This window comes from Staurois parvus, unplaced genomic scaffold (genome assembly GCF_062004578.1).
Source record: "Staurois parvus isolate SC_StPar_1 unplaced genomic scaffold, SC_StPar_1.0 ptg000074l, whole genome shotgun sequence".
NCBI classification, from domain to species: Eukaryota; Metazoa; Chordata; class Amphibia; order Anura; family Ranidae; genus Staurois; species Staurois parvus.
This window is the reverse complement of record NW_028317870.1, coordinates 2,082,436-2,106,302: the sequence shown is the minus strand read 5'-3', so window position 1 is coordinate 2,106,302 and position 23,867 is coordinate 2,082,436. Positions and strand designations below refer to the sequence as shown.

The following is a 23,867-nucleotide window of genomic DNA, read 5'->3' as shown; positions in this document are numbered from 1 at the left end:
TAACTTAAAGACAGGCTGGATATGCTAGATCTTTGTAGTGTTTCCACTGCAGTCATTGGGGGCTTGAGGGTTTTATTGGACTGTTGGATTACATCTGCCTTTTACGGTACCCCCTTCTCTTTACCTGATAACAGCTGATAAGCAGATGTAGCACCTTGTTTTGAGCAACTAGCAGTTTTACGACCTGCAATTGTGTCACTGTGGCAACATGTCTGGCATAGTCTGTCGTTGCACTGTAGTAGGCAAAATTACATCGCGCTCATCTTCTCTATGGATCAGCTTACGTGATGTTGCAGTTCCGAGTCTCCTCTCCCCTTCTTTTTTACATCCAGCGAGTTCCTTCTTTGGGTGTACATATCACTGCCTGCATGATGTGGACACTTTGTATTGTCTGATTTTTGGACTAGACCAGCAGAGGTTTTATAACATTAACAATAAAAGTTTTTTTACATTTTAATTGTGGTCGAGTATGTGCCTTTAAAGTCCATTTATGGTATGCTCTAGTTTAGATTAACCAGCAGAGGTAGTAAGTCAGGCAACAGTAAGTGGCTTCAAAAATGCTTGGGACACACCGAGCTAAACTCAGACAAACAAAATATTAAATAAAGAAATACCACAAAACAAAATACATGTTAAAAATGAGGGGACAGAGGCAATGGACCACTTGGTCTTTTTCTGCTGTCACTTTTCTACATGTCTTTGTCTGTTCAGTGTGGGGTCCTCTTAGATTCCAGGAGAAGAGTGACATCACAAGTATACTGTTAGGGACTGGCCAGCAAGGAAGCATCTGCAGCACTGGATCAGCAGTCCCCCTGCACCCAAACATGGTGATGACAGGGGACTTGCATAGTGGACTTGTATAACTTGCTCAACCAGTTAGGAACAAAAAACTTTCATAATGGGTTTAGAGGGCAGTGGGATCATATGTTGCTTGGGGGGGGGCTTAATTTTTATGATGCAAAAAAATGATCCGTTAAGTTGAACCTGCACATCTGCTTTAGAGTTCCCCAGCTCAGCACCCTCACCTTTTCTGGGATCTCAGGCATGCCTGTGTTTTCTTTAACCCTTGAATCTTTTAACGCAGCCATGGAGGGTTTTGTATTGCCTATGGTTCAGGTCTTCTCATCCTGAGCAAAAGGCACAGAAGAATCGGGCTCATCCCTCACACACCTCCTTGGAGGTTTCTGACAGGGAGATCACAAACACTGAAAACCTTGAGTGGCAGGCCTTGGAATAGAAATCCTTTGGATCTGAGAGTGGGAATAAGGAATTGCCAACCTCCGTTCCCCACAAAAAGTATTTGTTTTCTGCCTTAATGGAAACTTTGAATCTGAAGGATGCTTCTTCTGCAGCGGAGCAACCATTCTTTTAACAATGAGTCCATCTACAGAACATAGATGGGTCCAAGCAAGGCCTTTGCCTTGCCAAGTGCTTCTCATTCTATTAGGTCTTTACAGTGGACCTTACCATAAATTTGGCTAACCCATCTGTGGTGAACATCCATATTAAACAATGTGACAGTAATTCCAGGATGCTCTCTGCTTTAGGAAATTGTAATGTGTCTCATGCCTTTGCTGGATCATTTGAGACCTGTTTTGGCCTCAGCATTAGTGTTCCAGACCATGAAATGTTAGAATGTACTAGACGTCAAGTCTTGCATCTGTTGGTCAGTTGGTGAGGGGATGCACTGGATACCTTTGATGCCATTATGCTATTTCTGGATGTCCAGTGCATCCCTATACCTTTAAGGAAGTGTGGGCTCCCTCCAGGCATGCCTGCCCTTAATCTATCCATTATTATTTATGTGTTCTGACTTTGGAGACTCTCAGAATTTATAGAGTTAAGACTGCAGTATGTTGGGTGCCATGAAGTGGCCTCTGCAGCTTATGCAGATATTTGCCGTAGGGTTTAATATTGAGTTGGCCCACCCTGCAGCTATAACAGCTTTAACTCTTCTGGGAAGGCTGTTCACAAGGTTTAAGAGTGTGTCTATGGGAATGTTTGACCATTCTTTCAGAAGCGCATTTTTGAGATCTACTGGTTGCAGACCCCTGTGTAGGGTAATATAAAAAGCCTATGAAAAACATCAAGAAAGATTGAAGCATTATAAAAATTAAAACAATATAAAAAGATTCCAAAATAGTACAATATTTAAAAAAAAAAAAAGTAGAGAACCAGGGGAATTGATTTGTATATGCACTTTCCTTTTTACAAACATGGCACAGTATTAGAAGTATAATTTAAAAAAAATACAGTTCAAAATTGCAGGGGAGAACATTCTCTGTCTGCTGTCACAGCGGAGACTCGGGGGGGGGGGGGGGGGGGGGATGGGTCGGTGTAAGCTGCAGCAGTAACAAGTTACACCCTGAATATGGACTTTGATACATGTTTTGTGGTGTTTTAACAATTTTGTGTTATATTTAGCACTGCAGAGGTGCTGAGAGGAGGTATTTCAGGAGGTGGAGTCAGTACAGGAATTGCTGCTTGCAGACAGCAAGGAAACATGGGTTATGTAGTCTTTAGGAATTCAAAGTAATCAGAAGAGGAGATGCTGCAAAACATGCAGGGAATCCAGAAAGTTGTGGAAAGAGATGTCAAGCTGACAGGTTGCACTCAACATAAAAGGAGATTTTTGAAGTGAGCTTAAATTGGAGTTTCCAAAATAACTATTATTTGCATTGCTTTTACAATGCTAATGTTCTAAAATAAACTCCTTTAAATAAAGCACTTGAAGCAAACTACACATCTGCTCTCAGACAGCCACAACTATATTCAGACAGAACAAACATGGGTGATCACACGCACATGAACTTTAACCATCTCCCGTCAGGCCGTTGTATATAAACGGCCGGAGGGTGGCAGTGCAGGGTCGGGTGGCCTTTTATATACGGCCTCCCCGCCCCCTGCTTGTGCACGCTCCCTGGGAGCGCACAGCACCGCGATCCGGTGCCCGCTGTGTCCTCCGGACACAGTGGAACACCGATCGTCGTGCGGGACCTCTGTACGGGGTCCCGATCATGTGATCACTGATTGGCCAATCAGTGATCACGTGCAGAGTAGTAAGCAAGATGTCATTTCTGACATCATTGCTTACTATGTGTTAAATCTGTGAATGATCACAGAGGTCACATGGTACAAGGCTATTCACAACAGCCTTATACTATGTGACAAGCTGTGACCAATCACAGTTCACACAGTATTTCTCAATGGCTGCAAGAATTCAGCCAGAGAGAAGGAGAGAGAAAAAAAAAAGCTTTTCTATCAAACACCGCGGTCATGCATGCAAGGGATTATAAAATGAATGTTATATTTGTACCTACAAAGGCAAAAAAAAAGTCTTACATTGTAAAAACTATGGCTGAGTTCTGGGGCTTCGGGCATGTCTGTTCTTGAATGCATTATAAACCTTACTCGCACCTTGTGTTTTCACCTGCATAAGATGTGCTTTGATCTTGCAGTTTCATGGCACCACTTGTTTGTACCGCTTAAAGCAAATCTTCACGTTACTTTGTCGTCAGGTTTTGTGCTCAAACATGAAGCATGGTACTGCCCATGTTAATGTCCTGGTCTGTAGTCTGAAAACAAACATGAAGAAACTACATATTACACAGTGTGGCAAATCCTGTTTGAAATACAACCTTAATGACAGTAGTATGTTTGTTTTTTCAGTGTGAATATTTGTCTGTTGAATTTTTTTTCTATTACATGGACATTGGCTTACATACAGAAGCAACATCCCAATCTAAATATGTAGCAAAAAAAAGCTTTTTTCACATAAAGTTTTAGTAGTGACACATCAACTGGTACTAAGCCTGCTTTGACCAGCAGATGTAACAACCACAACAGATCTAAAAGCCATTTGATGGTGCATCTTAAAAATAATTACAGGCAAAGTAGCTTGGTAAAAAAAAAAAAAAGTCTTGGCACAGCATTTTGATGGTTTAGTTTGACCCTTTTTTCCTTATGTTTATTTACTTAATTTTTTTTTTTACAACATAGCACTTCATTGTCTTAAAAGGTAGAAAAAAAAAGACAAAACGCCTTACACCACTACCCCACATGTCCCTCACGACCCTCCTTCTATCCTCTAAATATTTTCAAAAGAATCAAGAATAAAAACTATATCCATCAGGTATGTTTCATTGGACATTGACCAGCAGAAGGATGGAAAGTAAGCAAATACAATAGGCCCAAATGAGAATCAAGGCAGCTATAAAAATTGAAGTGCAAGATCTAAGACGCAGCATCTAAACATTTTTTTCACCAGTGGGACAGTATTTAAGCATATTGAACAGGTTCGTATTGGGAGAGACAAAGCAAGTTTTATCCAGAAAGAAAATTTAGTGTAGCAACTGAGTACCTTAAAAGTTGACCAGCAGATGGACAGTCCATGAGCATCTTGAACAGGCCCAAATTTGGAAGAACCAGACAGATTGTAGCATTTGAGACAATGTATCCAAAGATTTGTGCATTGTCAGGAAAGTAAAGCTCCATTTACACGAGCCTACCCTGACCGCCACCCGCGGCACCACGATTTTGCCGCGTTTTTGTGTTTTCCCAGTTCCCAGTCAAAATGTTCCTATCCTGACCGCAATTCTTCTGCCTTCAGGAGAGGGAGGTTTAACCTCACCCAAACACAGTAGCTCCTAAACTCTGCTAAAAGCCTATGTGTACATGGACACATAGGACTTATATCCAAAATAATTTTAATGTCTAGTTCTAATTTCCCAATCTAATTACATATCTTCATTCTCTTTAATCATTTTATTATTGTACATTCCAGCTCAAACTATGTTACAGTGGCTTAGTGGTTAGCACTCATGGCTTGCAGTACTTGGGTCATGGGTTCTAATCCCAGTCATGGCAGCACCTGTCTGGAGTTTGCATGCTTTCTCTGTTCGGGTGTGTTTCTGCCAACATTCCAAAGACATGCTGTTAGGTTAATTGGGCCTAGTATATGTATGAATTTGTGGCCTTAGATTGTAAACTCCTTGACATTACAGACTATTGTGAAGGCCCAAAATATGGAGGTCAATTTCCGAGGCTCTTGTCAGTGCCAGGAATATTGATCAATCAATTAAGATTTTGGCTACTGAATAGAAAGTGGAGAGGGAGTAGAAGAGCTGACTGGTGTATGCTTGTGTCTGTGCCACCTGTATAGTTAGGAAGAACAGTAACATCTTCTATGGAATACTTTGAACTTCTTCTATGTGCCTCAATGTATCTAGGAATCGGACACATTTCTACTGAAAGTACAGCAATTATTAGTAATGTTTCCCCTGAAGCAAGCATGAACTAACCCCTTTGTATTATAAAGCATCCCGAATTCTCATTTGCCAGAATGTACCCAATTATGCATGGGCCAGATCTGTGTGCCAAGATAGGACATCCCAGTGGCTATTCTATGGACAAGGTACACTTTTCTTTATGCCTAATCTATGTTGAGCTGCATTAGTCAATACGTTGCAATGGCCAGAAATATTTGGACCCAAACCACATGAGCTCAGGTATCCAAAGGTGAATGTTCCTGCATAGCAAACCTCAATTATGTTCTGTATGGGCCTGGCCCATTCTAAATGAATGCATTGTTCCAGTAGGTCCTCCTATTACAGACTTTAGCTACAGTACGTGTGGAGGAAATAGTTTTCATCAATCAGATTGCATATTATCTAGCCATCTTAAGTCTAAGAAATAGAATCAAGAGGATATGACACTTTTTATAGGAACCAAAATAGTCTTTATTCAATACAAAAAAAAGGCAAATACATGGCCTGATGTGAACACGTGCCTGCAAGCTCCCAATTGGTTGGAAAACCAAAACCAGGCTCTGCTCTTTGTCAGTACACAGCTCAACCACATCTGGAAAACATGGGGACTCCAATATCCGTTGCAAGTTCGTTCAAGAACGAGAAGCAATTATGCACCCCCAAAAGCAGCATAGAAGGAAGGGATAAACAAGTTGCTGTGCCGCTTCAAAACCAGCTCTGGCATGCCAGGCTTTTTATGCAGGTCCTTGATGCCAGTTCTTGCCTGGTATCACAAAATATCCACTGTCCACAAATGAAGGCGAGTGGAGGACATGAAGGTGGCTTTCTCCCAGCTTGAACCGCAAGCAGGACCACTCCTGTAAAATGAGAGCAAAGAATCAGTCTTTTTCCTTCTTTTGCCATTTTTAGAGTTTAAGTGAACATTGTTGGAGCAATTACAGTGTTTGGAAAGGCACAAGGTCCTCCCTCTCCCAGGCACACTAATGCTTACTTGAGCCCAATGGCGGACTTACCATTCGGACAGTAGGGGGCCCAGTGAGAGGATACCGCATAGCATCTTTTAAGATCCCGCCCCCCATGTGAATGAGTATGGGGTACCGCTTCCCATTCACAAAAAAAAAGTGTAGTGTGAAAAAGGACAGGAGACAGTCTTTAACAAGTCCTTTATTAAAAGAAGGAAAATAAAATAATGTCCCCCGAAGTAGATCCAACGTGAATCAAGATGCCCGGCGCCATGGCTACCCGGAACAGTCAGACAGCCGGGAGCCAGCATCGGGACGGACCTTTTATTTTCGTGGTGGGCATCATGATTGACAATAGATCTACTTTGGAGGACACTTTTTTTTTTATTTATTTATTTTTCTCTTTTAATAAAGCATTTCTCAAAGACTCTCCTGTGGGTTTTTTTTTTTGTTTTTTTTTTTCATACTACACTTTTTATTTTTTTTTTTATTTTTTGTGAATGGTTAGTGGTACCATGTATTATTATTATTATTATTATACAGTATTTATAAAGCGCCAATAGTTCGCTCAGCGCTGTACATTACAAAGGGGGACAGAACATGTGACAGAACAATACCAATACAATGCAAAACATGAGATTGTTTTGCATTGTATTGGTTTGAGGGCCCTGCTCTTTCGAGCTTACAATCTATGTACCCCATACTCATTCACATGGGGGGGCCAGGATATGGGGGCATATTCCGATAAGCCCCCTGCCCGCAGACCCCCACAACCACAGGCCAGGTTGAGGGGCATATGGCCTGGTATGGTTCAGGAGGGGGCCTTGCTTGTCTCCCCCCCCCCCCATCCCCCCCTTTCTTGACTTGCCTGGCTGCAGGCTCGGATAAGAGTCTGGTGTGAATCTTGGGGGGGACTCCCACACCGCTTTTTTTTTTACATTTTGGCTTGGGTGTTCCCCTCAAAATCCATTCCAGACCCGAAGGGCTTGGTATGAATGGAGGGGGACCCCACATGGTTTTAATTTTTTTTAAATTCATTTTAATGCCCTTTCTATGCAGCTGAGCTGTTGGGTGGGTGTGTGACTTGTGTAGACAGACACACAGATGGCCCCATTATCTCCTATTGCCCGGGGACCCCATGAATTTTCAGTCCGCCCCTGCTTGAACCCCATCCTGATTCCCTGATGGGCTTGAAAAGCTCTGTTCTCTGGGATCAGTGGCTCATGAGTGAGTCTTCTTGGGCTCACACCAGAGTAAGGTGCTTGTTCTGGGGGCACCGGACAGGAGAGAGGGGCCAAGGAATGCTGGCAGGGGAGCAACGAAATGAAGGATCTGGGCTGCTCTATGTAGGTCTTACATGTTTATTATTTATTTTGGAGCAATTGTTAAAATCACTTTTCAATACCCACCTGTGACGTTAGCTAATCACAACAGGCTTCCCAGGGTCCGTGCCATGCCTTCCACCTAAGAAGTTAATTGAAAGACAAATAAAAACAGATACATAGCAGAAGTTTTTTTCTTCCTAAATCTACAGGTGGCACAGGCAACAGCCAAAACTGGCCACTCTCTTGCCAAAAGTCACAGCAGTTAGTCATGTAATGTTTGCGTGGCCAGGACAACTTGTTGTCATGTTGACTACACACTGGCTAAAATAACCACCGCTTTCCGCCCGCCCTATAGCAGATATCCTGCTACAGGGCAGCACGGGTGCGCAAAGGGGCGTGCACGCCCTACCCGCGCCACCATTTATGGCATCGGCTGTCAATCACAGGGTCCCGGCCGGTGATTACTCGCTGGCGGCCGCTGATTCACGAGCATCTCCGATGGGGAAAACTGTATGTAAACAATACAGTTCTCCTCCTTGTCAGCTCATGCACACTGTTTTGGATGGCTGTGCCCAGACACAGGACAGGCACAAAGTTAACCCTTTGATCGCCCCACATGTTAACCATTTCCTGCCCAGCATCATTAGTACAGTGTGAGTGCTTTTAGCACGGTCAGGGACACCAAGTCAGTTCCCCCCAGTGGCAGAATGCCCGCCTCAGGCCCGCAATCCCGCTATAAGTCACTGATCGCCGCCTCTATGGATTTGCGGTATTTGTTCACGCTGGTAAAAAGCCACCTTCACGTCATTCCACTCAACTTCATTTTGTGACTAGTGAATAAATTAGGGCACCAGGTCAACAATGGCATCTAGGACCTGCATAAACACCCTGGACACAGTTGGTTGACGTATCTCAATAATAAGTCCAGAGGTGGTTTGGAAGCTGCCCCGACCCAAGGGGTTGTCAGCAACTTGAACATCCCAGCTCATAGAGGTGCACAATTGCAACTCGTCCTAAATGAAACCTGCAAAGGATATCAGAGTCCCCCATATTTTCCAGATATGCACATTCTGCAAAAAGTCATGGCTAGTGTAAGCGAGCAAAAGGAGCGGCAGCTTGGTCATATGCTGCATCTTCCTGTTCAGCCGCCTCACAAAATTCTTGAATAAACCCCATAAGCGTCATGTACAATACTTCATCCTCAACCATAATCTACACCCGCAGGGGCTGAGAGTGCACTCGTGCATATATTATATACCCGCCCAGCAATCATACACGTACGGACGCCAATGGCGAAAATGTACTATAAATAGGACGCACATGGCAATCCATCGTTCTCTCAGAGTGTCTATACGGACCAACTTCACTAGCACTTACAATGTTGTTAGAGAATACGTGTCTCACATTCTTAGCTACAAACAAGAAATAATGCGCTATACAACACTATTACCTGTAGACAAATTTTCCTTCTCTACTTAATTGGCCCATCCTGTTTCTTGTATGTGTGTTTTTAATTTAGCAAATTTTTAGCTGCCTACAGTACCTGTAGTGTGCAAGTAGACCAAAAAACATTTACTTATGTTCTAATGTGTTGTTTGTCTGGCCAAACATAGTATTTCTTCCTCTAGACCTGTTAATGTTCCACAGTCATTTATAGTAAATATTAGTTTGGTACTGACATGTTACACCAGGGGTCCGCAAATTTATACAACGGGCCAGTTCTCTGACCTTCACACTGTTGGGGGCCAGACTAGAGTTTGAAATACATGAGAACAAATTCCTATGCACACCGCACATATCTTATTTTGCATGGCCAAAAACTGGAAAACACCATACAATATTTCAAATGCACTGAACTCTGTAACGCACTGTGGGCCTCTTCCCCACAACCCTGGGCGGGCTGTGGTTGTGACGGTCTGTGGGCAGGGGGCTTATTGGAATCTGGAAGCCCCCTTTAGTAAAGGGGCCCCCAGATCCCAGCCCCCCCCATGTGATTGAGTATGGGATACATGGTACCGCTACTCATTCACAAATAAAAACTATAATGTGAAAAAAGACAGGAGACAGGCTTTGACAAGTCCTTTATTAAAAGAAGGAAAATAAAAGAATGTCCCCCATGATCCAATTTACTGATTTCCTGTCGCCCGTGTTAACTGTAGAGATATGGGGGATTTATGTGCAATGTTTTGACACACACGATTTAGCCTGGGTTCACACTGATGAGGTGCGGCACACCGCATGTGATTTTTTTCACAGGAACCGCACCGTATTCCTGTGAAAATCATGTGCGATTTCTGTGTGGTGCAATTTGAGCCATACATTTTGTATGGCTGAGATCGAACCACATCCGCACCAAAATAGTGCAGGACCCTTTTTTTGTCCGCACCAGAATCTGATTGCATACGTATTCACACCCATGCGATCCAATTCTGCACATCGCACCGCGTTTTGCGAACATACACACCCACAGCGATTCACATGAACCGGGTGTGATTATGATGCTGTGCGGAAATTGCACAGAAACCGGTGCGAATTCCGCACTGCATAAGTATGAACCAGGGCTCATTGCACAGCAGTTCAGCAGCATGCTACTTACAAAGGGCATTCCCAATGCTTGCATCAGCATCACATGAATAAAAGAAAAATATCATGCTTTTCAGAAGCTTCTCAAACATCTAGGTCTGCTTCATCATAAACATACTGTATGAGACTTCTGTATAACATGCAATATAAAGCCCAGTTTACAGAGTATCAGTACATGTAATCTACTCCCAATGTGCAACTCTTTTTATTTCCAATGCTGTGGATCACTCTGATATGGGATTTAATTTTGGACTTCAAGTACATTTTTTTTTCTTCAGCAAGATGGACTATAATTGCACATAGATGTATTGGTGGAGGAAATAATACATATAGTTTATGAAGATTATTGAATATATAAAGATTGACACATTGGGAGTGTCTTATATGTACTAGCACACAATTAGTAAATGGATAACACTGATTTTTTTTTTTTTTAATTAGTAGAAATAGGGAAGTAGCACTACGATAATTTAAAATATATGTTAATGAAACACATGATAGTGCTGGCAAGCTACTGAAATAGATTAGGGACAGTCCCACACAAGCCAGGACTGTTGGGAGGAATGCTGATACAGATGTTCTTATTGTGCATTTCTTCCAGCCAGTAAATTTAGTTTTGCTAGTGTACAGTGAGGAACAGAAGTATTTGAACACCCTGCGATTTTGCAAGTTCTCCCACTTAGAAATCATTAACACTGATTTTCTCAGGTGTTCAAATACTTATGTTCAGCAGTGCAAGACAAGTAAATTCTTTAAAAATCATACAATGTGATTTCCTAAATTTTTTTTTTTTAATTCTGTCTCTCAGAGTGGAAATGCACATACAATGCGAATTTCAGACCCCTCCATGATTTCTAAGTGGGAGAACTTGCAAAATCGCAGGGTGTTCAAATACTTCTGTTCCTCACTGTATATACGGGTGAAACTCGAAAAATTAAAATATTGTGCAAAAGTTCATTTATTTCAGTAATGCAACTTAAAAGGTGAAACTAATATGAGATAGACTCATTACATGAAAAACAAGATAGTTCAAGCCGTGATTTGTCATAATTGTGATGATTATGGCTTACAGCTTATGAAAACCCCAAATCCACAATCTCAGAAAATTAGAATATTGTGAAAAGGTGCAATATTCTAGGCTCAAAGGCTCAAAAACTCTAATCAACTAATTAAGCCATAACACCTGCAAAGGGTTCCTGAGCCTTTAAATAGTCTCTCAGTCTGGTTCAGTAGGAATCACAATCATGGGAAAGACTGCTGACCTGACAGTTGTGCAGAAAACCATCATTGACACCCTCCATAAGGAGGGAAAGACTCAAAAGGTAATTGCAGAAGTTGGATGTTCCCAAAGTGCTGTATCAAAGCACATTAATAGAAAGTTATGTGGAAGGGAAAAGTGTGGAAGAAAAAGGTGCACAAGCAGCAGGGATGACCGCAGCCTGGAGAGGATTGTCAGGAAAAGGCCATTCAAAAGTGTTGGGGACTTTCACAAGGAGTGGACTGAGGCTGGAGTCAGTGCATCAAGAGCCACCACACACAGACGGATCTTGGACATGGGCTTCAAATGTCGTATTCCTCTTGTCAAGCCGCTCCTGAACAATAAACAACGTCAGAAGCGTCTTACCTGGGCTAAAGAAAAACAGACCTGGTCTGTTGCTCAGTGGTCCAAAGTCCTCTTTTCTGATGAGAGCAACTTTTGGATCTCATTTGGAAACCAAGGACCCGGAGTATGGAGGAAGAATGGAGAGGCACACATTGCAAGATGCTTGAAATCCAGTGTGAAGTTTCCACAGTCTGTGTTGATTTGGGGAGCCATGTCATCTGCTGGTGTTGGTCCACTGTGCTTCATTAAGTCCAGTGTCAACGCAGCCGTCTACCAGGAGATTTTGGAGCACTTCATGCTTCTTTCCGCATACAAGCTCTATGGGGATGCTGACTTCATTTTCCAGCAGGACTTGGCACCTGCCCACACTGCCAAAAGCACCAAAACCTGGTTCAATGACCGTGGGGTTACTGTGCTTGATTGGCCTGCAAACTTGCCTGACCTGAACCCCATAGAGCATCTATGGGGCATTGCCAAGAGAAAGATGAGAGACATGAGACCGAACAATGCAGAAGAGCTGAAGGCCGCTATTGAAGCATCCTGGTCTTCCATAACACCTCAGCAGTGCCACAGGCTGATAGCTTCCATGCCACGCCGCATTGAGGCAGTAATTGGTGCAAAAGGGGCCCAAACCAAGTACTGAGTACATATGCATGCTTATACTTTTCAGCGGTCCGATGTTGTTGTATGTACAATCCTTGTTTTATTGATTGCATGTAATATTCTAATTTTCTGAGATTGTGGATTTGGGGTTTTCATGAGCTGTAAGCCATAATCATCACAACTATGACAAACCACGGCTTGAACTATCCTGCTTTGCATGTAATGAGTCTATCTCATATATTAGTTTCACCTTTTAAGTTGCATTACTGAAATAAATTAACTTTTGGACGATATTCAAATTTTTCGAGTTTCACCTGTATGTGTTGAGTTGGTACAGCATGTGGACTGATTGTAAGAATTTGCATTGTTGGTTCTGTAAAACAAAACCTCATAATAGGCTGTTTTATAGGTTTCTATCAATTGTCTACAGTTTTTTTTATATAATCAGTTGCATTGCTTTATTATATTCTAGGCTGACGGATGTGGATAAAAAACGATTGTGGGAAATGCGCTATTACTGCTATTCTGAGGTCAGCTCCCTTCCCTTGGTGCTGGCCAGTGCACCTAGTTGGCAATGGGCGTGCTTGCCAGATATTTATGGCCTACTGGACCATTGGACTCAAATGAAACATCAGGATGCTCTGGGGCTACTTCATGCCACGTATGTGATAAGACTGCTAATTTCATTTATTATACAATGTAGTTACATTTTTGTTATCTACTTTTTAAAGTATGCATGAGCTAATGTGCATGTATAAAAATATATTAATCTTTTTTATCCATTATATTGTTACAAATGTTCCTTGCTGCTAAATTTTATCCCAGTTACAGCAAAAAAGAAGGGTACATACAGTGTCTATATAAACCTATAGGTGTGCATCCTATAATCAATGTGAATTAAATCAAAATGTACATAAAAGCAAACAAATGTCTGCAAAATATGCTCAAACCATTCAAAACATGGTTGATTTACTAAAACTGGAGCGTGCAAAATCTGGTGCAGCTCTGCATAGAAACCAATCGGCTTCTAATGTCAGCTTGTTCAATGAAGTTTTGTAAAAAAAAAACATGGAAGCTGATTGGTTTCTATGCAGAGCTGCACCAGATTTTGCACTCACCGGTTTTAGTAAATCATCCCTGTGGTGTTGCAATTATTGCACAAATGTGAATCATAAATATCCATTGAAATCATCATGTGTGAAAGTGAAGCCAGTGTTTCATGGCAGTATATCTTCTTTACCCCTCGTAAATGGGGATTCGGGGTACATTCCTTAAACTGGATCACTGCATTTTATACTCCTCTCCCTCTACCTCGATCCGGTAATCAGGTTTTCAGTCTCCATGGTTTCGTATTTGTAGGGGTGTTTGATAGTACCGATCCTGTTAATACTGGCTTTTGAGCCGCTGGCATTGTCTATCTGAGCTTGCACAGGTATCAAGGGGTGGAAAAACACCTATTCATGATAAGATGACATCTTTTTCACACTCACATCCCCACTAGTGTTGTTGCCTTGTCTGTTTCAGGTTCTGGACACTTTCGCATCTTTCTCAGGACTTTAAATTAACCCGGGCAAGTCATTGGTTATGGATATGTTGCTCCATCCTGCCACCCTTTCTGCTCTGCAGAGTTCTTTCTTTTGTCGTGTACTATGTATGTCCCAAACTCGGGGATTCACGTGACACCTTCTTGTGATAAATTAGATCAAGCTATCCGATCCTTTGTTCCCCTCCTTGGAACATGGTCCCGATATCAGATATCATGGCTTGGCCGACTTAATGCTGTCAAAATCATCAATGAAATGGGAAGAGTGTGGACAGGAGCTAATGTGAGTGCAGGTGTGCAGCCCTGCATCTGCCTTGACATCCTAAGTAGCTGTATACTTCCTGAGCAGTGTGAGACTGCAAAAAGACTACAACCTAATTGGCTGAGTCTGGGCTGAGTAGTGCTGCAATTTGGGGTGAGAATCTTGGAACCAGAATGGCTTGGTGACTAGGCTGTTGGACAAGCAGGCTGGTGAACACCCTAGGGACCCGTTGGGTGCTGTGTTACCGGCTGGAGGAGCGTAGGAGGTGTGTAGCCATCATATACAGCTTACATGCACAGCCTACCTTTCTGTGAGCATGACCAAGTAAAAGAAGAGGAGATAGCGCTGCAAGATGGCGCCAGCATAGAGAGCCCAGAGGGTCAAACAATGCAGGAGCTGTGGCAGCAGTGGCGAATTCCACAAAAGTGGATGGAGTGACAGAAGAAGAACCTTCCCTGAGAGAAGTCCTTCAAGCAGTCAATAACTGTAATGGCTCCTTGCTTGAGATATTTGACCAGCTCAAGAGTATTAAAGATGTGTCCTTCCTTGGCATGATTTGCAAAAGGTGTGGGAATGCACAACAGCATTAGAGGGCAGGATTAGTATGATGAAAGATGATGTGAACCTGATGAAACAGGAGATGAAAGCAATGTGAGAAAAAAAGTAAATGTATACACCTAAAGTGGAGGACTCGGAGAACAGTCTTGAATTTTTAGAAAAATGGCTGGTGGATACTTTAGGAGAGATTCTTTTAAAATTCTGTTTGCCATAGAAGAGGCTCACAGGGTGATTCTAGGTCTCCACCACCAGGGGGTCACCCTAGGTCTGTGCTTATTAAAACTGTACACTATAAGGACAAGGTGACTATTGCAGAAAGCCAGGGAAATGAAGGAAATATTCTATAATGGAGCCAGAATCTCCCTGTACCCAGATTTCTCCCCAGAGTTGCAGTAGAAAAGGGCAGAGTTTGTGGAGGTTAAACGCAGGCTGCAGCATTTGAACGTGTCATATGCTGTGTTATATTCTTCATGGTTACGGGTTGCAGCCTGTGGGGAAACCCACTTCTTTGGTACTCTGGCAGAAGCAGTTGCATGGTTGGAGAAGAATGAGAAAAGGCTATGGACAGAAATGGACTAAATTTCTATCTTAAATATGCATATATCAGGAGGGTGGCACAGTTGATTAACCTTTTTTGTTATTTTTCTTTCTATTTCTTTTTCAGAATGGTAGTAAAGCATATATGGTGGTAGAGAGAATGAGGTGTTCGTTCTCTCTCTTTCTCTTTTTTTTTTTTTTTTTTTTTTTTTTTTTTACATGAGTTTTTTTTGTGTCATTTTTTTTCTTTTTTTTGTGTATATTTAGGATACTTCTGAATGGTTACACAATAGTAAGAGAATATACAGTATATCACATGGGCAAGTATTAGGGTCCACTTTAAATGTTACTTCTTAAGCCCAGGGAGGGCCAGATAGTTGTGTATGTGTGAAGGGGGGGGGGGGTGATTTTTTTTTTTCTATCATATTTTCTCCTATATTTTTTTTTCTTTGTTTTCCTTTTTCTTTGGTTATTATTGTGGGTTTTCTTCTTTTTATATAGGCTCTTTCTTTAGGAGGTGTATCATTTTATGGTTGAGTATTATGTTGAAAGAGAGAGGGAGCTCAAAAACATAGCCAGATGTACTATATTTTTTATATTCTTTTACTTTTTTTTTTTTTTAATTTTTGTGTGTGGGGTAATTTATCCAATACCTGCATATTGGAGATATTTGTATGTTAGGTAAAACCATAAATTTATGCTCCTGGAATGTCTGGGGATCCTGTGAAGAAAATGGCAGTTTTTTTCTGCAACAAAAACTTATAATGCTTCAGTACGTTGCCTGCAGGAGACACACCTGGTCAAGGATGCCATTGATCAGTTAAAGTGTAAACATTTTAGTCTACAGTATTATACCATTTATACAGCATACTCTAGATGAGTGAGTTTTCTGATTGGGTCTGATGTGTTTTTGCTTTGTTTTTTTTTCCTGCAGGCAATCCTGTATTGATGAGGAGGGTGTCTTTTTCTTTATTCTTTTGAAAGCATCTTGTGTATACTGGCAAATGTGTATATTCCCCCACCATTTAAAAGCAAGGTTTTGCATCATTTTGATGCAATTTATTGTAGACAAACCTGGAGTGCTAGTATTAGTGGTAGGGGATGGTGCTGGATGCGAAGATGGATAGGCTCCCACCCGGCATATCTGCAGATGGTAGTGTTAACAGTATATTTGCTCAACTTATTAAAGAAGCAAGGTTATATGATGTGTGGAGGTTGTGACATCTGGCTAGTTGTCAGTATTCCTGCTTTTCCTGTACTCCTTTTTCACTCTCAAGGATTGACCCTGCCCAGGGATATGATAATGCCCTTGGTTTTGTATCTAGTGTAAATTATATGCCCATAGGCCTTTCTGATCACTCTCCCATGATTCTGTCAATGCGGCTGGGCAGAAGTCATTATCCAACAGAATGGAAAATTAATCCCTTTTGGTTTGAGTTAATAGGGAAGCCAGAATCTGTGTTGATGTTAAGGGAGTTTGTGGAAATGAATGTAGGTACTGTGGCACCAGGGGGTAATGTGGGATGCTCTCAAGGCCTTTCTTCGTGGAATGCAGCAGATTTTGGGATCAAGAGACTCACTAAATTTGTAGGAGCAATTTGGATCATGGTTTGCTGGGTGTTTTGCCTTCCTCTGGATCAACTGTGGGTGTAGGATTATAGCTGTTTTTTTTTTTTGTTTGTTTTATGGTTGAACTGGATGGACTTTTGTCTTTTTTTCAGCCAGACTAACTATGTAACTATATGAAACTAAAGAGTGAGAATTATCTATTATGGAAGAGGTGACATTGTCAGAAAAACAATATGTGGATGATCCGGCTATTGGTGCACATCTTGATTGGTCGGATAAACAGGAAGAATATAAGAACCTAGTCCTTGAGAAGGCAGAGAATAAATGGTTGTTTCATAAAATCTGTTGCTATGAGGTGAAGGTGTAGGTCATATGTTGGCATTAACCTCCCTAGCGGTATGATTATTTCATATTTTTGGTGCTGAAAGCGGTATTATTTTTTATTGTAGGCTGTAATTTTTAGGAATAACTCACTGAAATCTGTCTGAACAAGATTCTAAATCATACATTTAATTCAATAATATAATCAAACCAAAAACACTGAAATTTGAAATATAGCGCCAAGTTCGCACATCGCTGAGCAAAGTCGCAAAATCGTTTTCAGTGTCTGATGACGAATTTCCCCACGAATCATTATCACTCAATTCTGCAAGTGGTTCTGATTTACTATCGCTGTTCTCTAGCTGATCTAAACCCGCTTTTGACCTAAAGGGACACTTTTTGGACGCCATGGACTTTTCTACGTTTCCACGCAGAAAGAACAATCAAAATGCAGACAGGGGACAGGACAAAGCACTATGGACAAAATGTATGTGAAATGGGTTGAAACAGCAATGTTTTACTATGTAAAGTCGTTTTGAAAAAAATTAAATTTTTGTTAAATTTTCAAATTTCCCGCTGCCGGCGGCGCCCGTATGTCCCGACGTCACAGGGACCAGAACACAGGAGGCGGATGCCGGCATCTGCCGGAGGAGATGGCCGGGGACGCTGCAGGGGACACATCGCGGGAGCCAAGGACAAGGTAAGTGCTGCAGGGACTCCCTATGCAGCGCTGCATGGTAAGCCCGAGTGTAGCTCGGGGTTACCGCTTTTGGTATAGACATTTTACCCCGAGCTACACTCGGGAATACCGTTAGGGAGGTTAATGGGCAGTACAGTAGCTAAATGGTTAGCACTTCCGCCTGGCAGTACTAAGGTCGTTGATTCGAATACATGCTGGTAGGTTAATTGGATCCTGCCTAAATTGGCCCTAGTATGTGTATGTATGAATGTAAGTTAGGGACGTTAGATTGTACTGCCCTTGAGGGTTAAGTACTGATGTTAATGTACAATATATACATGTAAAGCGCAGCGTAAATTGACAGCTCTATATAAGTATTTGTAATAAAATAAATTAATAGAAAGGGCAAATTCTGTCTCTTCTGTTGTACTGGCTATTAAAACCAGCATGGGTAGAATCACCTCATACACCCCAGAAATTGTGGATACTTTTAAATGCTATTATGAGGGGTTGTATAGTTCCCGCTGTGTAGATGTGGAAGGAGAGATTTGGGAGATTTTTTAAATATGATCTAGAAAACCGCTCATGGTGGAACAATTTGCACATCATAGGCCTGCCTTGAGTCGTAATCTCCCTCCATGCTGATCACCATATGTGCTACGACCATTCCGGAGCAACTAGGCCTGCAACGCTGATGTGTGGTTGAAAGAGCCCACCATATTGGCCCGCCGTCTGACTCTCACACCAAACCTAGGCCAGTCATTGTTCGCTATCTGAAGTACGCTGACGTCAGGCCATCCTGCGACAACTTAAGGCCTACTCTGCGATCTGCTCCACTCTCTATCACAGGCAGGTTAAATGCAATGGCTTAACCCACTGTTCTTCATATCCAGCTGCCGGATGTAGAAAGGATATCCTTCACCTCACCGTTGGAAGCAGAGCAATACCTTAACAATATCACTGAAGCAGCCATGGTTCAAAGTCCTTCTTCTTCACCATCTTCCTCCTCCCCCCCCCCCCCCCCCCCCAAGGGGATATGGACACTGTTTATCGAAGGATATGTAATGGTTCTTCCTTGTTTTTCTATGCTTTCTCAGGGACTGATGTAATTTGTCTTAAAACGGCTACTGTTTGATATTTGTCTGTCTTGTTCATGCCTCCCCTGAGGCGATCCGCCTTGCGCACCTGTCCCCCAGGATGGGCAAAGAGGATCTTCAGGTGTTTTTGTTTCTCCTTTAGCCATTCCCCCTCTCTCCCCCATCCCCACTCCCTTCCCCTTTCCTTCCTGGGAAGGCTTTCATTAGAGGGCGCATAATCTCCTATCCCACACAATTTAAGAAAAGGTCCCAACTGCTTTATCAGCAGGCAAGTCTCTTTGTCAGGCACATATTGCGCTTAACCTTAATCGCACGCACGAGAATAGGCTGAATTGGCAATCTGCCAAACGAGCCTTTAATTATTGGGCTGAACACCAGGAAGCAGCCAAATCGGCCTTTTCCACCTTAAAATTTTATAGATATGGCAATAAGGCAGGAAAGCTGTTGGCGCAGCTTACTGCGGGCCTTCATACTCCCACTCGTATCTCTGCGCTCCGGTCACCCGTGGGCAATGTCCTAACACTGTCATCTGATATTAATGACCTTCTCACATCCTACTATACGTCCTTGTATTCAGAGGAACCGATTGATTCTAGGGCTGCTGAGGACTTTCTCTATGAATCTCCCCAAGCTTTTTGGATCCCAGCTAAATGCCTTAAATGCTCCCATTACACGAGACAACATTTGTTCCACTATTAAATACCTGCCCTTGGCTAAAACTCCTGGACCCAATGGTCTTAGTGCGGAATTCTACAAATTAACTTCAGAGTTCATCCCAGATACTCTGTATCACATCTATCAAGCAATGTGGGAGGATGGCCCATATCTTCCGACTGGCTCCTTAAGCTCATAGCTAAGAAGGGGAAAGACCCACTGCTCCCAGAATTGTACTGACCTATTTCTTTAATCAATGTAGATGCTAAAATACTTTCCAAAATCGTGGAATCGAGGTTGGCCCTACTGCTTCCCGAAATACAACATTGGCCCAATCCAGGTTTGTGCCGGGCTGCTGGGCTACGCTGAACATTCGCAAAGTATTATTAGCCCTGGAACATGCTAAAACAAACCCACAAATAGATCTAGCACTTATATCTTTAGACGCCGAAAAAGCCTTCGACAACATAAGCTTTATGGTTATGAGGAGGCTTATTCAGGCCCTATTTTGGACTTTCTACAACACATGTACTGCTCACCCACGACTAGACTTGTCACACCTGACTTTATTTCCTCCAGCATTCCCTTGACCAAAGGCACTAAGCAGGGCTGCCTGCTCTCCCCCTACTCTTTAATATCGCCCTTAAACGTTTGTCCAGACGGCTCAACTCGACATCGGGGGTTACTGGTGTTACGATTTCTGACCTTATTCTCCACTCAACTCTTTGCAGATGATACATTACTGTCTTTCTCGGATCCACCCAAAGACTTCCTACTACTTCAGGACCTGTTTGCAACCTTCCGTAAATGCTCCGGGCTTAGAATCAATTTTGATAAGAGCGAAGTACTTCCTTTAGTATAGCTATATCCTCTCCCTTTGGTATAGCTACCCAATCCATTACGTATTTGGGCATCCGCATCCATTATGTATTTGGGTATCTGCATAGGCAGAGAACCATCGTCTCTCTATTACCTAAATTACACTTCTTTAACAATATTGTACAGGAACTGGAGGTTTGGACGACTCTTCCCCTTTCACTCTTTGGGAGATGTCATCTTTACAAAATTGGTTTCTTTTGCAAGATTGCTCTATCTTTGCAAACACTCCCTCTTCTGTTAAAACATTCTGATGTTTAGAAGATCAATAGGACTCTACAGATCTTTCTGTGGCAGCGTAAAAAACTGCGTATTGCATTACAAAAGCTTAGTCTCCCAAAGAGTGAGGGGGGTGCAGGCCTGCCGAATATTAGATTTTACAACCTACTTGGCCTACCGCCAAGGGTATCCTCCCATCTGCCTATTTTTGGAAACCCTATGTTCCCTCCAGCGAGTGAGCATGCAGTATTTACCCACTGGTCTCATAGTGGACTTATTGAAGTCATATCTATATTTGATGACACCAAACATACCTTACAGCCCTTTTCAGTACTAGCTGCAAAATACTCCCTTCCAGGGTTTCATCTCTTTCACTACCATCAGCTGGTGACCTTCCTACAGATGTACTATTCTCCAAAACAACATCCTTTCCAGCGCTCCTTTATAGAAACTCTACTACATCAGAATAACTGTTCCATCTCGGCAATTTACTCCCATCTAATCTCACACCAGTCTGAAAAGTACCATCTTTCTCCTTTTAAGCCATGGACTCCCATACTGTCTGACGATTCTCCAGGCAAAATATTGTTGAGATACCAGAAAATTGCTTCACTCCTCCTCTGTGAAACATGGCGGGTAACTCAATTTTAAATCATCCACAGAGCTTACTATCCTTTTTCAGCGAATCCAGCTCTCATTCCCCACCCTGCGTGTCCTTGGTGGAACCACACTGTACCTACTCTGTTTCATTGCCTTTCGGAACGTGCCCGAGTTTCCACCTTTTGGGACCAAGTTCTTTGTTACATTGATCATCTGTATAACATCTCTCTCACCAAAGACCCTATGCTCTGTCTCTTCAATTATCAAGATCCCGCGATGTCGACAAGTTGCACTTCCTCAGTAAATTCATATTTGTTTGTTGGTAGCTCGCAGAGCACTCATGCAAGCTTGGATACAGCCAAACCCTCCACAGCTTAAAATGGTAATACAGGCACTAACTGCCCTATTTTAATCCGGAGAAGCTGGACACCATTACCCAGAATTTTAAATCTGCCACTTCATCTCTAATTGGCGGCACTTTATGGAACACTCCTTTACTCCTGCGGAACTGGCCATCCATGTGGAACCTTTTCGATATTCAGTTTGGTATGTCAAAGCTCAACTCACCAATACACTGGGCAAACTACGATTATCCAACTCCTCTTGTAGCCCCACCCCACAGCTCTATATTTCCCAGTTACGTAATGGAGCCCATGCTTCGCCTTTTGTTTCTTAGCCCATATGACACTTTCTCAATTGTCTTTTTGATAGTTGTTATTGCTCAGGCCCGAATAACCAAACTTCCGTTCCTAGGGAATTCGGCTTATGTTGTACTGCTTTGTTGTAACATTGGATACTGTCTTTTGTCTCCACTACAAAAGTTGTACTGACTTCTGTACTCACCACTGTTCTGAAAAAAAAAATGTTTTACAGAGTTGTATGTCAAGATATTTTTGTGCCAAGTGTATAAAATTCAGTAAATATTGTTTTAAAGAAATATATAATTTTTTTTTCCACCAAGAACTCAATATTCTATTTGATATTTACATATAGCTTTCAGGATTCTCTGCGGTAGGCACCTGGAGATGCTTTCAATACCCATGGTTTCCAGGTTTGATGATTACATGCCAATCACATTGACCACATGATCAGGAAACCCATGTACTGCCTCTGTGAGTTACGATTTCTTAAAAGGCCAGCTCCTGCTGGCGGGAAGGGAATAGATAATATAGACAGTGCAGGGAATTTCCTAAGACTAGCAGACTCTGGAGCATGCATGTATGGGAACCAGTCAGCTTCTATCTTTCATTTTTATAGCTTAACAAGCTGAAGATAAAAGCTGAATAGTTACTCTGCACAACTGCTTCAGATTCTGCAATCGGAAGTTTTAGTAAATTCACCATAGTATATGTTCTGACAAAGCTTTCTATGCTCTGTCTGCAAATTTGAACTATCTCTCACCAATGTGGGGGGGGGGGGGGTTGGAGAGTTTTAGTGGCTTAGCACTGAATAGTGGCTGCTTTTAGCAATTTATTATATTTAACTATACTACTGTGACTGGCACCCTGCAATTTGACCATTGTGCAGCTGAACATATGTATGGTCTTCAACTTTTTGATAATATTGTTCGTGAAGAACCCAACATTTTTTTTATATGTGGACAGAGAGAAATGTTAAAACACGATACTGCAATTATTAATAATTAAAGCCAATTAATATTTTCAAACATTTTAATTGTTTATAAACCCCCTTCCTCCCTCTCTCTTTTTTTTTTTTTGTTTTTAATTAGATTCCCAGATCAAGAAGTGAGACGTACCGCTGTGCAGTGGATCGATTCCATATCTGATGCAGAGCTTTTGGATTACTTACCACAGCTTGTGCAGGTCAGCATGATACCCATGCTAATGTATAGTTCCAGATTGTACTTGAATTAGGTTGCAATGATTTCATTACAAGATGCAATGTATCACAACACGTGGAAGCATATTTAGGGCAAAGTCCATGTAGAATTTTCTAGAATTTGCAGAAGGAGGTCTACACTGACAGCCTACTTAGTGCAAGTATTTGAACAGGAATCTAATTTCAGTTTTTTATGTATTATATAGTGCAGCTTTTTTCAGCCAGGGTGCCTTAAGTTTTTTTCAGGGGTGCCTTGGAAAAATGTCTAAAAAAACAAAAATTGTCCAAAACTTGTATACAAGCCAGTGGGTGGAACAAGCAAGCCTTCCTTTTAGTTACACAAATCTCCAGGTTTTCATTGTGCACCCCTACAATCTTCTAGCCACCAGCATCCTGACAACCAATGACATCATTAGTTGATTAAGGAGGATATAGTTGCTGCCCCTCTCTGTCAGTGCTAGGGTCACATTAGCTCAGTGATGGAGAAAAACTGAAGAAAAAGAGAAACACTGGAATTCTAGTCAGTACCAGTGTGTAAAAGTGTATTTGCTTTGGAAGAATAAACCACCTATAACATTGGGTATCATACGCGTATGGATGTTAATGCATTATATAAAACTAATAGAATGGGGTGCCTTAAGGCGGTCCATAATTTTAAATGGTGCCACGGGCTGTCCATGATTTTGACTGAAAAAATGTTGAGAAACCCTTATATAGTCCAACATTTATTATGTTAAAAGTAACATTTACCTCTCATACACGTTTCCTGC

At 42.0% G+C, this 23,867-nt stretch overlaps 1 protein-coding gene across 1 annotated transcript in view; it reads left to right on the top strand.

Moving 5' to 3' along the window:
- Positions 1–23,867, top strand: part of PIK3C2B (phosphatidylinositol-4-phosphate 3-kinase catalytic subunit type 2 beta) — a 343,678-nt gene that overhangs the window by 206,423 nt on the left and 113,388 nt on the right. The window contains exons 13-14 of the mRNA XM_089669402.1: positions 12,816–13,004; positions 22,988–23,081. Of these exons, the coding sequence (XP_089525528.1) occupies positions 12,816–13,004; positions 22,988–23,081 (283 nt within the window). The remainder of the gene's footprint in view (positions 1–12,815; positions 13,005–22,987; positions 23,082–23,867) is intronic.